Source organism: Alligator mississippiensis, chromosome 2, assembly GCF_030867095.1.
Source record: "Alligator mississippiensis isolate rAllMis1 chromosome 2, rAllMis1, whole genome shotgun sequence".
Lineage (NCBI taxonomy): Eukaryota > Metazoa > Chordata > Crocodylia > Alligatoridae > Alligator > Alligator mississippiensis.
Genome location: NC_081825.1, coordinates 182,345,281 through 182,359,896, shown reverse-complemented (window position 1 = coordinate 182,359,896; position 14,616 = coordinate 182,345,281). Strand labels below are relative to the sequence as shown.

The window sequence follows — 14,616 nt, the reverse complement described above, 5'->3', positions numbered from 1 at the left end:
CAGAGGAGGATGCCTCATGTCTGCAGGTAACACCTTGTCTGATGCAGCTGAGCAGAGCCTTGGCCTTTCTCATGGGGCCCAGCCACTGTGTGTGTGGGCACACAGAGACAATGCCCAGCCTGGCCTCTTGCACACGGGTTTAATTATCACCTTACACTGCACCTCCTCTGCCATCTCCGGGAGCTGCCATGGTGAGGTGCCTCCTGCCTACCCAGCAGCAGCAGGGGGCACAAATCCATGCCTCTACCCCTGCTGCTGCTTGGTACACAGGGGGTACCTCAGTATGACAGCTCGGGGCTCATGACATCGGCACCAAGCCTCCCCCTCCCCACTTTGCCCAGCCGTACCAGGTCCGATCTGCTGGGCTGCAGAGGCCCCAGGGGGGAGGACAACAGGGCTGGGGCCCAAGCCTGCAGGGGGCAGCCTGAATCCGGCTCCCTCACCCGATTCCACTCTGGCCGTGCTACTCGGTGGGGTTGGGGAGTTGGGCTCTGCATTCAGCTCAGCCATAGCAGCTGCCACCTTCCATGGGTGACAGCTGGGGTTCGGGCACTGCTGTGAGGGGCAAAGGGTTGCAAATCCGGATCCCTGGCCCCATAGCCCTGGCAGCTGGGGACCCCCTCCAGCAGGACCAGGAGGGTGGGGAGCTGTGGGTGGGGTTTGAGCCTGCAGCAGGCAGCCTGCACCTGCCCCAAGCACAAATCTGGAGGGTACATGCTCCCCATACCCCACGCAGGAGTGCGCGCAGTGGTGAGGAGACAGCCCCCCTGCCACCACCTGAACAAGCCACCCATGGCTCTGTCCCACTCCCCACCTGAGGCCTGCAGCTGTGCTTTCCAGCCCCGGGCCCCAAGCCCTACACACTGCCTTGGCTGGGCAGCAGCCCCAACCCTGCCCAAATTCCTTCTTCCCTCACTATGGGGCTGTGAGTGTGAGTGAGGGGCAATAGCATAGGCACGGCACCAGCATATAAGGGCTGCTCAACGCCACAAAGCAGCAGGGGGGGACAGCCACAGCTAGACCCGCATCCTGTTGAACGAAGGGGGCAGGAGGAGCTTTAATTTTCCATGATAAAAAACCCCAAATCAAACACCAAAATTTATAGGCATTTAGAATGTATTTTATTATAATGATCAATGCACTGGTAGACTTCCAAATTGCTTTAAAATTGTAAATATATCAATAAAACATTTGTGTTCAACCAATACCTATTAGTGGTGTTTCATTTTAATCGCAGAAAAACGTGGATTTGGGTTTTTTTAATCAGAGAATTTATGGGGGCGTGGGGGGTGTTAAATCAGAGCATTTTTAAACAGAGAAAATGGCTATCCCTGCTCATTAGAGACCTGCCCCCTTTATCATCGCCATATCAAAAAACTTACCTGCCTGCAACAATGCCACCTATGCAGCATAATGGGAATTAAATGGTCTAACAAAATCATCAACAAGGAAGTACTATGAGTGGCAACCATGCTAGCACAGAGGCAAATGACTTGGATCAGCCAGGTCATATGAATGGACAACAATTGACTGCCTAAGAGAGTTCTATACAGTGAATTTGAAAAAGGAAGTAGGAAGGTTGGCCATCCCAAACTCTGCTACAAGGACTGCATTAAATGGCACATACAGTTTGCCAGGCTGGACTTAATGTCCTGGGAGGATATGGCTCATGATAGGCGAGCTTGGCACTCTATGAAGGAAGCAGAACGAGCAGCAGAACATCATCACGCCACTTTGGCTGACATAAGAAGGGATCGTACACACCAACTTGCCCTGGCACGTTTCCTGAGCCCTGCATATGGAAACTGATTTCCAGTATCAGTAGTAGTCATACTTGAATACAAGTGAGAGTCATTATTTGTACCTTGGGGTTAACAAGTTTTCTGACTGGAGTTGGTAGAGGATCTAGTTTGTGGCATCATGAGAGGCAGAAGTGGGAAATGCTGCATGGGTGGATGTACTGGTAGGGTGCAGTTTAGTAACTTTCTATTCTGAGGCGTTATAGCAAGGCATGTTTGCTGCCTTCCTTCTTGCTAATTCAGTGCCTTCCTCCTTTACAGTGCAACCCTTCTTGAATCCTTCAAAGCTAGGACTGGCCCAAATGCCCTTTGGGGGGTACTTTTCCCCCCATCTGTTAACTAGGGAGTGATACAGAAGCTCTGGGTTTTCCCCACCCAGGAGCTCCATTCTGAGAGTCACATGTCTCCGGCAGCAAATAGGTTCAGAGAGCAGGTGCAGGCTAATGCAAATACATGAGGAAGTGATTACGTGTTTGACTGCCGACATCACTCAGACAGACAGCTGTAAGCACTGTATGGGAGCCAGGCTTATACTTGCCTTCAGAGTGCGGAGTTCACTGTGTTTCTGGATCAGAAAAAGAGGTAAAACAGGGCCTTAACTGCACAAAAATTGAGTAGAACACAAAGCTTCTGGTAGTGTTAAGTTTGGTTATTTCTTAAGTACCAGAAAATGTGCCAGGCACCCCCAAGGCAAATAAAGAAAAGGCATGGCCCTTGCCCTGGAGAGTTTGCAGTTTTATTGCAGAGAAATAGCAAGCACAATGAAGAGGAGAGAGGCAAAGATGGGCAAGAAGAAGAGTTTAAAAAAATTAGGAGTTGGCTTGGTGGAAATGCTAGTTTGCTATTGCGCTCTCTGCTTTGAATTTATGTGTGTTGCTAAGGGAGCTGTGTGGTCTTGATCACACCCTACAGGCATTGTAGCTAGGTTGGTAAAACCCTTGAGGTGGCTACAGCTGTTACAGACAGGAAAGTACATTTTTCTGCCTAGCTCAGTGATTCTCAGCCAGGGTTTTTACAAGATCCTTTTAAGGCTGTTGTGGGGTGCCACACAATATCAGCACTGCTGGTGTGCAAACAGCTACACATTGTTCACCAGATACACCCACCTATTTCAAACAGGAAGCCATAGTGTCAAACACATTTCTGACCTCTTATGGTCTTCCTAAGATCTTTGCAACAGAAGCAGTGCTATTATTTTTCCATAGTCAAGAAACAGTGAAAGGCAGGAGCTGGCATTTTTTGAGGGATGCCTTGAGTCTAACAAGGTTGAGAACCACTGGTCTAGCTTGTTCGTGGAGGTGGTCTTGCTATGCTGGCAGAAAGAAGCCTGAGGTGGGGACACTATATTTTGGTGGGGGGGGAGCAGATTTGGGTGACTGGAAGGTACTGGAAATGATATGGCTGTGAGGGTGGTGAGGCAGAAGGTGGCAAGGGACTGACTGGAAAAACTGAGGGAAGGGAAGTTTGAGGGATCTGAGGGCAGAGGTCAGTGGGGGGGAAGTGGTCAGATGGGTAGGGGGAGGAAGTGGTCAGATGGGTAGGGGGAGGAGGGTGTTTTAGGCCATGGGATTCTTTCATAACATTGAGCTGGATTTGCCATTTGATTAATTCCCATTTACCATTTGATTCATCACACTATGTCCAGCAGAGCCTGTGTGATAACCATTCCATTTTGCTCTATAGTTATCATTTGTCATCAGCCCTTGCTATGTTGTGCGTGAGGGTTGATGACAGGGATTCAACTTGAAATTTCCTGAAGGCAATTTATTTTTATAGTGCACTGCCAGAGGACAGCAATTCCTCTTCAGAAGACCTTGTACTCAATCTCTGCCAGAGCACCATATCTGATTGTGTCCCCTACATTAATAAACGTTTTTAATATGAAATAGCAATGAGTACCTTAGGAGATCATGGATTTAGGGCTGCAGAGGAGAGGGCATCAAGGGATCCTTTGATGCTGTGCTGTTTGCCTGTGCTATTAACCTATATTGGTTAATTGGCTGTATTTTAAGTATGAGCACTGAGACATTACTTACACTTTGATTGTGACCTTGTAATTAAGCATAGTTAAAAGCAGCACAGCGGCCTCTACTTAAGGATGCCCACCATTTTCCATTATAAAACTGCCTTTGATTGCTTATTGCTCAACCAGATGTTTTTGACCTGAAATCTTCTTTGCCAGGTTTCTGATTAATTTTTCTTTCAAGGTTCAGCTATTCCTAAGAAGAAAAATAAGTTGCTTTTCCAATAGTAAAACAATTCTTATAGCATTTTGCTATGAGAAACTCTTGCACTTCCATTCTTTGGAAAAGAGACATGAACTCCTACTACACTGTAAAGTTAGGAAAGGCCAGAATTCAGGTTGCCTTTGCATCCTTCCTTCAGCCTTACGGAGTATGCATTATGATGGAGCCTTCAAGTCCGTCGATCATGGGATTTTTTTTTAATTCCTCAGGGCCTCTCTCTCATTCAGTGCATAGGCTAGACAGTAATCTGGAAATGAGTCAGTGAATGAGCCTGTTTGCAGGGGCCCCTGCCTCATTTGGAAAATGTGTTGCGAGTGAGGAAGGGGATTTCAGGAAGTAAAATGAACTCCTGATTAAGGAAGTTAATTCTATCCCTCCACCTGCCACAATAGACCATGTTGGGCAAGTCACTAATACTTTATCATTTGATTGCTGATTTTTGTATATTTCATCTTCCAGAGGCCCAGTTTGAGAGACATGGGGCTGGATTTCTAGGACTGAATCCTCTAAAGTGTTCAGTTGGATAATTGCAGCAGTGCTTTGAAAATGATGCAAAATATTGCATACTCTTCAAAGTCAGGCCCTTGTAGTTTCAAACCTGACACCCAAAATTAGTGGATGCGCTGACAGTTCTGACTCTTCTCCTCCTGTATCAAAGATTTCCATTTTACAGATGGGAAAAATTATACTATATAATGGCACAGGAGCCCTGTTCACATCAATTCAATAGTCAACTTGAGTGCCTTTGATACTCTGGTAAGAGAACTACAATAATGTCCCTGATTAAATGAATTGTTCTGCATTCAGTGCATGGTTTGAATCTATGGTAAGTTAGGCCTTGGGCAGTGCATGGAATAACAAAACATATTGTACTGAATGAGGCAGTTGATCTGTGTAAAATACAGTAGTCATATACTTACAGATGATATCAAAATGCAAACTCACGGGGTGGGGGGGCTTAAGAATGCACAGGCAAACTCAATTTAGGAAAAGCCTAGCTATTGAGTGTTTTTGACTTTGCAAACCTAACGTGAATATGTGTTCTGATGCAGTTTATTATAGTAACACAGCACGGCTGCCTTCCTGTTGTTTGATATGGTAGCCTGGGGTGGCTTTCTTATCCAAACAACAGGTAAAAAAGTTTGAACATAGCTTGATGTGGTAGGTTTACTGCCTTTTCTCTGATCCAGAAATCCCAAGTTTCTAAGCAACTGGGGGCCAAATGTCCAGCAGACTGCTCCAGGGTGAGCCACAGACTCCTAGGCTACATTGGTTTTGTTTGTTTGTTTGCTTTTTAAAGGAATTTTTTTATGTCCCAGGTCAAATTGGTCAGATCACATCCAAATCTATTTGAATCATTCAAAAACTATATGTGGCTCTGCTACCAGCAAGCGTCCTCTACCCCAGCCTGGGGCTTCAGATACTTGCAAACCCTTTGGCAGGCATCCTGCATTCACATGGGGGTTCAGATGCCCCCAAGTTTCACTTGCCCTCAACTGTATGCCTGCAGGAACAAGCTGGAGAGGAGGATGCCTGTGTGCCACACTAGTGCTCTCCTCCCCACCCTCTCAATCCACTGCACCACATGGCTGCCTCATTCCAGGCCCGCCCTCAGCTCTCCTGGTCACTCTGGACTGCACTGTCTTGCCCCTTGGCATGGGGGTAAGTAGCAAATCCAGAGGAGGGAGCAGGAGCCCAGGGGCCACAACTTAACCTGTTGTGGACCACATGCAGGCCACCATTTGGATACTCTGCTTTAATCTATCACCACGCCTTTCTTTTGGTACAGAAATTCAATTATGTTTCAGGGTTTGGTGTTCACACGAGTGTGAGGATGAGTAACTCCTCATTCTCTCTCCTCTCTCTCACTTGCATGTAAGCAGTCCTGCAGTTTGGATGTGTATAACTTGCAGTAGTTGTTAGAGACAAGCCTACTAGTCAAAATAGCCGTTAGTGCAAATTATGAATGGTGTTACTGTTTAATAAGACACATCTAATTGAAAAACTTCAAATGATATGGGTAAGCAGGATAAGGTCCATTGTTCCTTTAAGCCAGCTGTCAAGGGATACATTTTCAATTTGTCATCCATCTCTTGTATGGTGGTCTATAGAGTCTGTCCTATCGCATCTAAATGTCACATGGGGAATTAGCAGCCCGGCTGATTGCAGTCTAAGGGCCAGATGCTTTGTGCACCAGAGCTGTATTCAGCCTACCATACACGGTCTGGGGAAAGACTTAGGAAGCTTTCTGTAGCCTTTATGTAGTCTCCCTGCTGGGTGCTTGTAGTGACTACAACTCTCCCCCACAGGCCTTTAGGTTAGCCAGGAATTGCCACAATAGCAGCATATTTTAGCCATACTGCTCCCTTCCTCACCAGGGAACACTTACTACAGCAGATGAAGCAGAAGTAAGTGGTATGAAGCCAGCAATGGCATCTTTAAGCTATCATGAACTCCCCAGCAAAGGGGCTCAGCTGGATGTTGAAGGCTTCAAGGATGTTTTCTACTGTGGTTGCACCATCTGAGAATTAAATTAAGGTGAGAGTTCTGGCACAAGAGCATCCTCTGGCAAACATCTCCTGAACATGACTTGTTCTGCTTGGGTAACGTGACATAGTAAGCAATACTCCCTGCTGAGGCTTCAGCTTCTCTTCAATCCATGGAGACCTAAAAGTAGCATTCACACACCCCTTGAATGAAGGCAGCATCTGTCCTCAGCTGCATTCTGGTGACTGTGACTAAAGGTTTGATGTCTGAACTGCCCACGGGGCCTATATTTATCAGATAATTGTGATGCAGGGTTTTCTGTAAGCTATCTTCTGGTGACTTTCACCCTCTTAGGAGGGAGGTAGAGTGGACGAGATGGCAATCATTACTGTGGAAGAGATGGCATCATCACTGTGTGCACACAGTGTATAGCATGAATTCGCCTTGGTGGCAGGGCTCCCAGGCAGAGAGCAGGCAGATGTAAGCAGCTTTTCAAAGGCAGACAGGCAACATGTCCACGTTTCCAGATGATAATCTGCTGTTGCGGGAAATTACCTTGAGGGTGGGCAGCAGAGGACTTCGAACAGGATGTAGATACAATACTGTTTATCTAACAGAGAACAGCCACTAGCTTGTTACACTAAGAAGTGGCTGGATCCTACCCCAGAGGGGCAAACAGATGGGAAGCAAGGCTCTGAGGTGCAGATGGGAAACAAACAGCCTGTTCCAGCAGCTGTGATCTGTCTTCCCAGCACTGCCAAGCACTCAGTTCCCAGCTTGCCTCCCCTTCACTAGGTTAATAAAGAGCAGCACAGAAGGGTGGGTTTTTGCATACACCTTCATTTTATCTCACAAACAGCTTCAAGAGGGATTGAGTTGCCTTCTGTACGGGGCTACCACCGGCTAGGATCCTGTCACCTGGACTCACCAGTCTGGGGCTTCAGATACTCCCAAATCCATAGCAGGCATCCTATGTGCAAGCCCCAATCCTGGAGATTTTGGAGATGCCCCCTAGTCTTGCTTCCTCCTAGCCAAAAGGCCAAAGGAGTATGTAGGAGGAAAGCCCCCAAAGGAATCCCTCGTTTGCATAAATTGTGTAGTTGAAATCCTTGCATTTGGAGGTATTTTTCTGACAAAGGGTTTTTGAACCCAAAAGCTTGCTTAATAACTATTCTCCAACCATTTGGGTTGGTCTAATAAAAGATATCAAATTCACCCAAGGAACCTTGTCTGCTGAGGTATTTTTCTGACACTCAAAGCAGGGGTCAGCCTGCCCACAGTGCAAAGGCCAGGCCTTCACCCTCTAACTACACTTGTCCATTCAAGGCCAAGAAGATGGTATCTCGCTGCTCTGCTCAGTTGAAATTTGGAATTTAATTTGGAATTAATTTGGCCATGGAAACAACATTTTATTAAGAAAACAAAGAGGGATTGAGTTGCCTTTTTGCAGCTGCACTGAAAGGAGGAAGAAAACGTCTTGACAGCAGAAATGGGGTAAAAGGCAATTCCATCTTGGTAGATGTGAGCTGCTAAAACTTCAGTCAAGGAGGACCAGCCGGGGTGGGAGAGGCTGGGGAACATGTAGGGTTCTGGGATAGGAGGGGTTGAAACTGAGGAACAGAGGTGGCCATGTCTGATGTGGGCCTATGGATAAGGAAGTCCAGGGGCATCCGAATGGAGGATTTCACAGTAGACAGATGGTTGTAATCATAGCTGTAAACTTTAAAAAAGAAAGTTAAATGATTATACAAATTCCCATACAGTGAAATCTGGTTAGTTAATCACTGGGACAACTCATCAGGATCCCTCTAAGAGTCCTATTGATTTGTACTCATAACATTCTGGCTAATTTGTCACCTCCCAAAGCATCCTTAGACACTTCCAAATATGCATGTGTACTAAATCACAACAGAATTGGCTCCTAATAATTAGTCAGTTTAAAAAAAGGCTCTCCACAGTGCTTCTAAATCCAGGTGAATATCGCCCAAAACATTTGATATTTTTCAGCTTTTTTTTTAGTTCACAAAACTCAGGCACGCTTCTCTGCCGGCGCATGAGTTAGCGCGGAGTTCGCACAGGAGGGCACACGGGAGGGCCCAAGACCCTGCCTGCGCACCCCCCAGGGTAGACAGTCCCAGCCATAGCCAGCCTACCAGAGGCATGACACAGATGGGCACGCGCCGCACCCCGAGGGTCCCCGAGGGCTCTGCGGCCCCCCCCCCCGGCACCTCAGAGACGGCCACCCAGACGGAGCCCCTGGTTCCGGGCTCCACGCAGACGGAGCACCTGGCTCTCAGCTGCAGGGGCTGCCTGTCCCTTTTTCAGGCTCTGGGGCCTGGGAGCATAGTTACCTCCCCTTGTGGGGTCTGCTCCCTTTTGGGGTCTCTGGCGCGCCAGCTGGAGGAGCTCCAGGCCACAGTCCAGAGACTGCGTGCCATCAGGGACTGCGAGCAGGAGATAGACTCCTACTGCCAGGCCCTTCTCCCCCGGGAGGCGGAGGGTAGATCACAGTTTCCCTCCAGGCCAAAGGAGGACTCGGGGACCTCCCGCTCTGTCCAGCCAGGGGCATGGACCAAGGTGGTCAAGGGCCCTAAGGCCCGCCGCACCAAGGCCCCAGCCCTGCCAGAGCTGAGCAACAGGTACACACCTCTTGCCGCCCCAGCAGAGTCTGCTGAGTTGCCAGCTCCCACAGGCAACATGGGCCCAACTGCAGCTCCCGCCCCTGCTCTCCCCAAGACAAAACGTAAGGTGTTTGTTGTGGGAGACTCCCTCCTGAGGGGGACTGAGGGGGCAATCTGCTGCCCCGACCCCTTAGCCCGGGAAGTCTGCTGCTTCCCGGGGGCCCGCATCCGGGACATTGCGGAGAGGATCCCAAAGCTCCTCCAACCCACAGACCACTATCCCATGCTCCTTATTCATGTGGGCACCAATGACACGGCTCGGAGCACTCCCAGCTGGGTCATGAGGCGCTACAGGGATTTGGGAGTGGGGCTAAAGGGTCTGGGGGCACAGGTGGTGTTCTCGGTGATCCTCCCAGTCTCAGGCTATGGGCTGAGAAGGGACAGGAGGATCTATGTGGTCAACCAAAGACTGCAGCGCTGGTGTCGTCAGGAAGGCTTTGGCTTTCATGACCACAGCCCACTCTTTGGCGAGAGAGGCAGCGAGCTGCTGGGAAGAGATGGCCTCCACCTCTCTCCCCTAGGGAGGAGGCTCTTCTCAGCCAGACTGGCTGACCTGCTCCACCGGGCTTTGAACTAAGCCCGCTGGGGGACGGGGGGGACTACTGCCACTGCTGGCCTGCTGAGCAATCCTTGCAAAGCCAGCGGGTCAAGGCACTTAAGTGAGCCCACCCCTCCCCCAGCCCTGGTAAAATCTGTGGGCAAGGAGGAGCCCCCCAAGGGACACTTGCCTGCCTGTACACTAATGCCAGGAGCCTGGGGAATAAGCAGGAGGAGCTCATCCTCCTGCTCAATGCAAATAATTATGATGTCATAGGGATAACGGAGACCTGGTGGGACTCCACCCATGAGTGGACCACGGGTATAGATGGCTATACCCTGTACAGGAGGGATCGTGTAGAGAAAAGGGGCGGGGGTGTAGCTCTCTATGTTAAGGAAAGCTACACGTCCCTGCAAGCCGATATTGGCAACCAGGGTGGACGACTGGAGACCCTCTGGGTTAAAATCCATGGGGAACACGGCACAGGGGACACAATGGTGGGAGTCTAGTACAGACCTCCCACCCAAAGTCCTGAGCTTGACCAGGAGTTTGCCCGGGAATTGGCTGAGGCGGCATGCTCCAGGACCATGGTTGTCATGGGTGACTTCAATTACCCGGACATCTCGTGGGAGGATTGCTCAGCAAAATCTGAGCGGTCGCAAAGCTTCCTCTCGTGCGTGGAGACCTCTACCTGACTCAAGAAGTCTATGGGCCAACGAGAGGCAAAGCGCTGCTCGACCTGGTACTGGCTACTGGGGATGACCTAGTCGGCGACCTAGTGATCGATGGGAAGCTGGGTGACAGCGACCATGAGCTGATCACCTTCACCATCCGCCGAAAAGCTGGCAAGTCAGTCAGCAACACAGAAGTCCTTGACTTCAGGAAAGCCGACTTTGACAAGCTCAGGAGGCTTGTCAGTGAGGCCCTAAGGGACCATGACCCCAGGGAGAGGGGAGTTCAAGAAGAGTGGTTGCTCCTCAAGGGAGCGATCCTCAATGCACAAACTAAGTCTATTCCATCTCGGAGGAAAGGCAGCAAGAGGGCACAGCAGCCCCCCTGGCTCTCCAGGGACCTAGCAGACCTCCTGAGGCTAAAAAGAAAGGCCTACAAAGGATGGAGGATGGGAGTCACCTCCAAGGAGGATTATTCTGCACTGGTCCGGTCCTGTAGGGAGCTGACCAGGAAAGCCAAGGCTGCAACTGAACTCCAACTAGCTTCGAGCATCAAGGACAATAAAAAGTCCTTTTTCAGATATGTGGGGAGCCGGAGGAAAAGCAAGGGCAACATTGGACCCCTGCTGAACCAGATGGGGCAACTGACAACTGACGCCCAGGAAAAAGCCAACCTATTAAATAGGTACTTTGCGTCGGTCTTTCATCAGTCCTATGGGACGCCCATGCCCGCTACGGGACAGGGAAGTCTGGGTGAGGGTGATCCCTTGCCCTCCATTAATGCTGGCTTCGTGAAGGAACATCTTGAGAAACTGGATAACTTCAAGTCAGTTGGCCCTGACAGTCTTCACCCCAGGGTACTCAAGGAGCTGGCGAGCATCATAGCCCAGCCTCTAGCACGGATCTTTGAACGCTCTTGGCGCTCTGGTGTAGTGCCTGAAGACTGGAAGAAGGCCAATGTGGTGCCTATCTTCAAGAAAGGGAGGAAAGTGGATCCGGTTAACTACAAATTATCAAGGCTCACATTTGTGAGAGCCTGGCAGGACAAATTATGCTGAGGGGAAACCAGCATGGGTTTGTGGCGGGCAGATCGTGCCTGACCAACCTAGTCTCTTTCTATGACCAGGTTACGAAACGCCTGGACACAGGAGGAGGGGTGGATGTCGTATACCTGGACTTCAGGAAGGCCTTCGATACGGTATCCCACCCCATACTGGTGAACAAATTAAGAGGCTGTGATGTGGATGACTGCACAGTCCGGTGGGTGGCGAATTGGCTAGAGGGTCGCACCCAAAGAGTCGTGGTAGATGGGTCGGTCTCGACCTGGAAGGGTGTGGGCAGTGGGGTCCCGCAGGGTTCGGTCCTTGGACCGATACTCTTTAATGTCTTCATCAGCGACTTGGACGTGGGAGTGAAATGTACTCTGTCCAAGTTTGCAGATGACACAAAGCTATGGGGAGAAGTGGACACGCCGGAGGGCAGGGAACAGCTGCAGGCAGACCTGGATAGGCTGGACAAGTGGGCAGAAAACAACAGGATGCAGTTCAACAAGGAGAAATGCAAAGTGGTGCACCTAGGGAGGAAAAATGTCCAGCACACCTACAGCCTAGGGAATGACCTGCTGGGTGGCACAGAGGTGGAAAGGGATCTTGGAGTCCTAGTGGACTCCAAGTTGAACATGAGCCGGCAGTGTGACGAAGCCATCAGAAAAGCCAATGGCACTTTATCGTGCATCAGCAGATGCATGACAAATAGGTCCAGGGAGGTGATACTTCCCCTCTATAGGGCGTTGGTCAGACCGCAGTTGGAGTACTGCGTGCAATTCTGGGCGCCACACTTCAAGAAGGATGCGGATAACCTGGAGAGGGTACAGCGAAGGGCAACTCGTATGGTCAAGGGCCTGCAGACCAAGCCCTACGAGGAGAGACTAGAGAAACTGGACCTTTTCAGCCTCTGCAAGAGAAGGTTGAGAGGCGACCTTGTGGCTGCCTATAAGTTCATCACGGGGGCACAGAAGGGAATTGGTGAGGATTTATTCACCAAGGCGCCCCCGGGGGTTACAAGAAACAATGGCCACAAGCTAGCAGAGAGCAGATTCAGACTGGACATTAGGAAGAACTTCTTCACAGTTCGAGTGGCCAAGGTCTGGAACGGGCTCCCAAGGGAGGTGGTGCTCTCCCCTACCCTGGGGGTCTTCAAGAGGAGGTTAGACGAGTATCTAGCTGGGGTCATTTAGACCCAGCACTCTTTCCTGCTTATGCAGGGGGTCGGACTTGATGATCTATTGAGGTCCCTTCCGACCCTAACATCTATGAATCTATGAATCTATGAATCTATAGGCCCATTAGCCTGACTTCTATCCCGGGGAAGATCTTAGAAAAGTTTATTAAAGAGGCCATCCTTAATGGACTGGCCGACACCAACATCTTAAGGGATAGCCAGCACGGGTTTGTTGCGGGTAGGTCTTGCTTGACCAATCTCATTTCCTTCTACGACCAGGTGACCTATCACCTGGACAAGGGAGAAGAAATTGATGTCATATATCTTGACTTCAAAAAAGCCTTCGATCTGGTGTCCCATGATCACCTCTTGGAGAAACTGGCCAATTGTCGCCTTGGGTCCACCATGATCCACTGGCTGGAAAACTGGCTCTGTGGACAGACCCAGAGGGTAGTAATTGATGGAAGTCACTCATCATGGTGTCCTGTGACCAGTGGGGTCCCCCAAGGCTCTGTCCTTGGACCCATACTGTTCAACATCTTCATTAATGATGTGGACACTGGAGTCAGAAGCGGACTGGCCAAGTTCGCTGATGACACCAAACTTTGGGACAAAGCATCCACACCAGAAGACAGGCGGGTGATCCAGGCTGACCTGGACAGGCTCAGCAAGTGGGCGGACGAGAATCTGATGGTGTTCAACGCCAATAAATGCAAGGTTCTCCACCTTGGGAAGAAAAACCCGCAGCATCCTTATAGGCTCAGCAGTGCTATGTTGGCTAGCACTATGGAAAAAAGAGACTTGGGGGTCATCCTTGACCACAAGATGAACATGAGCCTGCAGTGCGATGCTGCGGCTAGTAAAGCGACCAAAACGGTGGCTTGCATCCATAGATGCTTCTCAAGCAAATCCCGGGACGTCATTCTCCCCCTGTACTCGGCCTTAGTGAGGCCGCAGCTGGAGTACTGCATCCAGTTTTGGGCTCCACAATTCAAAAAGGATGTGGAGAAGCTTGAGAGAGTCCAGAGAAGAGCCACGTGCATGATCAGAGGTCAGGGAAGCAGACCCTACGATGACAGGCTGAGCGCCCTGGGGCTCTTTAGCCTGGAAAAGCGCAGGCTCAGGGGTGATCTGATGGCCACCTATAAGTTTATCAGGGGTGACCACCAGTATCTGGGGGAATGTTTGTTCACCAGAGCGCCCCAAGGGATGACGACTAGGTCGAACGGTCATAAACTACTACAAGACCGTTTCAGGCTGGACATAAGGAAGAATTTCTTTCCTGTCCAAGCTCCCAAGGTCTAGATCAGCCTGCCACCGCAGGTGGTTCAAGCGCCTACATTGAACACCTTCAAGAGCAAACTGGATGCTTATCTTGCTGGGATCCTATGACCCCAGCTGACTTCCTGCCCTTTGGGCAGGGGGCTGGACTTGATGATCTTCCGAGGTCCCTTCCAGCCCTAATGTCTATGAAATCTATGAAATCTATGAAAACATAGACGATCAACCATTCCATTCTGTCAAAATCATCTGTTTTGATGATGACTGCAGGTAGGAGTAAGATGAAAAGTCTTTGATTATTTTACCCTAATTCATATAATTCTTATAACAAATGAGATCATCCAGCAAGCATTCTGAAATTTTGTAGTAAGAAACTGTACAAGAGGCCTTCCTCTGTAGAAGCCTATAAGTCTCATATAGTGAGCCAGCATATATACAGTTTGCTCTCACAATACTTGTAATATATAGGAATTTTTACACATTCTCCGGGAAGCATGGGGAGGGGGAGGGCAGGGGCACTTTAATTAGCAAGCCATGCTAATTAAAAGCACCCAAATGTCACATGTATCAGCATCCTCTGCATTGAAAAATGGCAGGAGGGTGCTTTCAACTGAAGCTCATTGAACAAACATTAGTTCAAAGTGCCCTGCCATAATTTTTCGGCATGGGAACACTGATGCACATGAGGCTGGA

At 49.6% G+C, this 14,616-nt stretch overlaps 1 protein-coding gene across 2 annotated transcripts in view; it reads left to right on the top strand.

Moving 5' to 3' along the window:
• The first annotated feature begins 2,282 nt into the window (after positions 1-2,282).
• Positions 2,283-14,616, top strand: part of RNH1 (ribonuclease/angiogenin inhibitor 1) — a 35,456-nt gene continuing 23,122 nt past the window's right edge. Inside the window, exon 1 of one of the 2 annotated variants that reach the window (XM_006263413.4) lies at positions 2,283-2,381. Coding sequence is in view for 1 of the 2 variants with exons in the window: in XM_019485194.1 (XP_019340739.1) it covers positions 2,315-2,381 (67 nt within the window). In the remaining variant the exon portion in view is untranslated. The remainder of the gene's footprint in view (positions 2,382-14,616) is intronic. The other variant, XM_019485194.1, reaches the window with a different exon arrangement.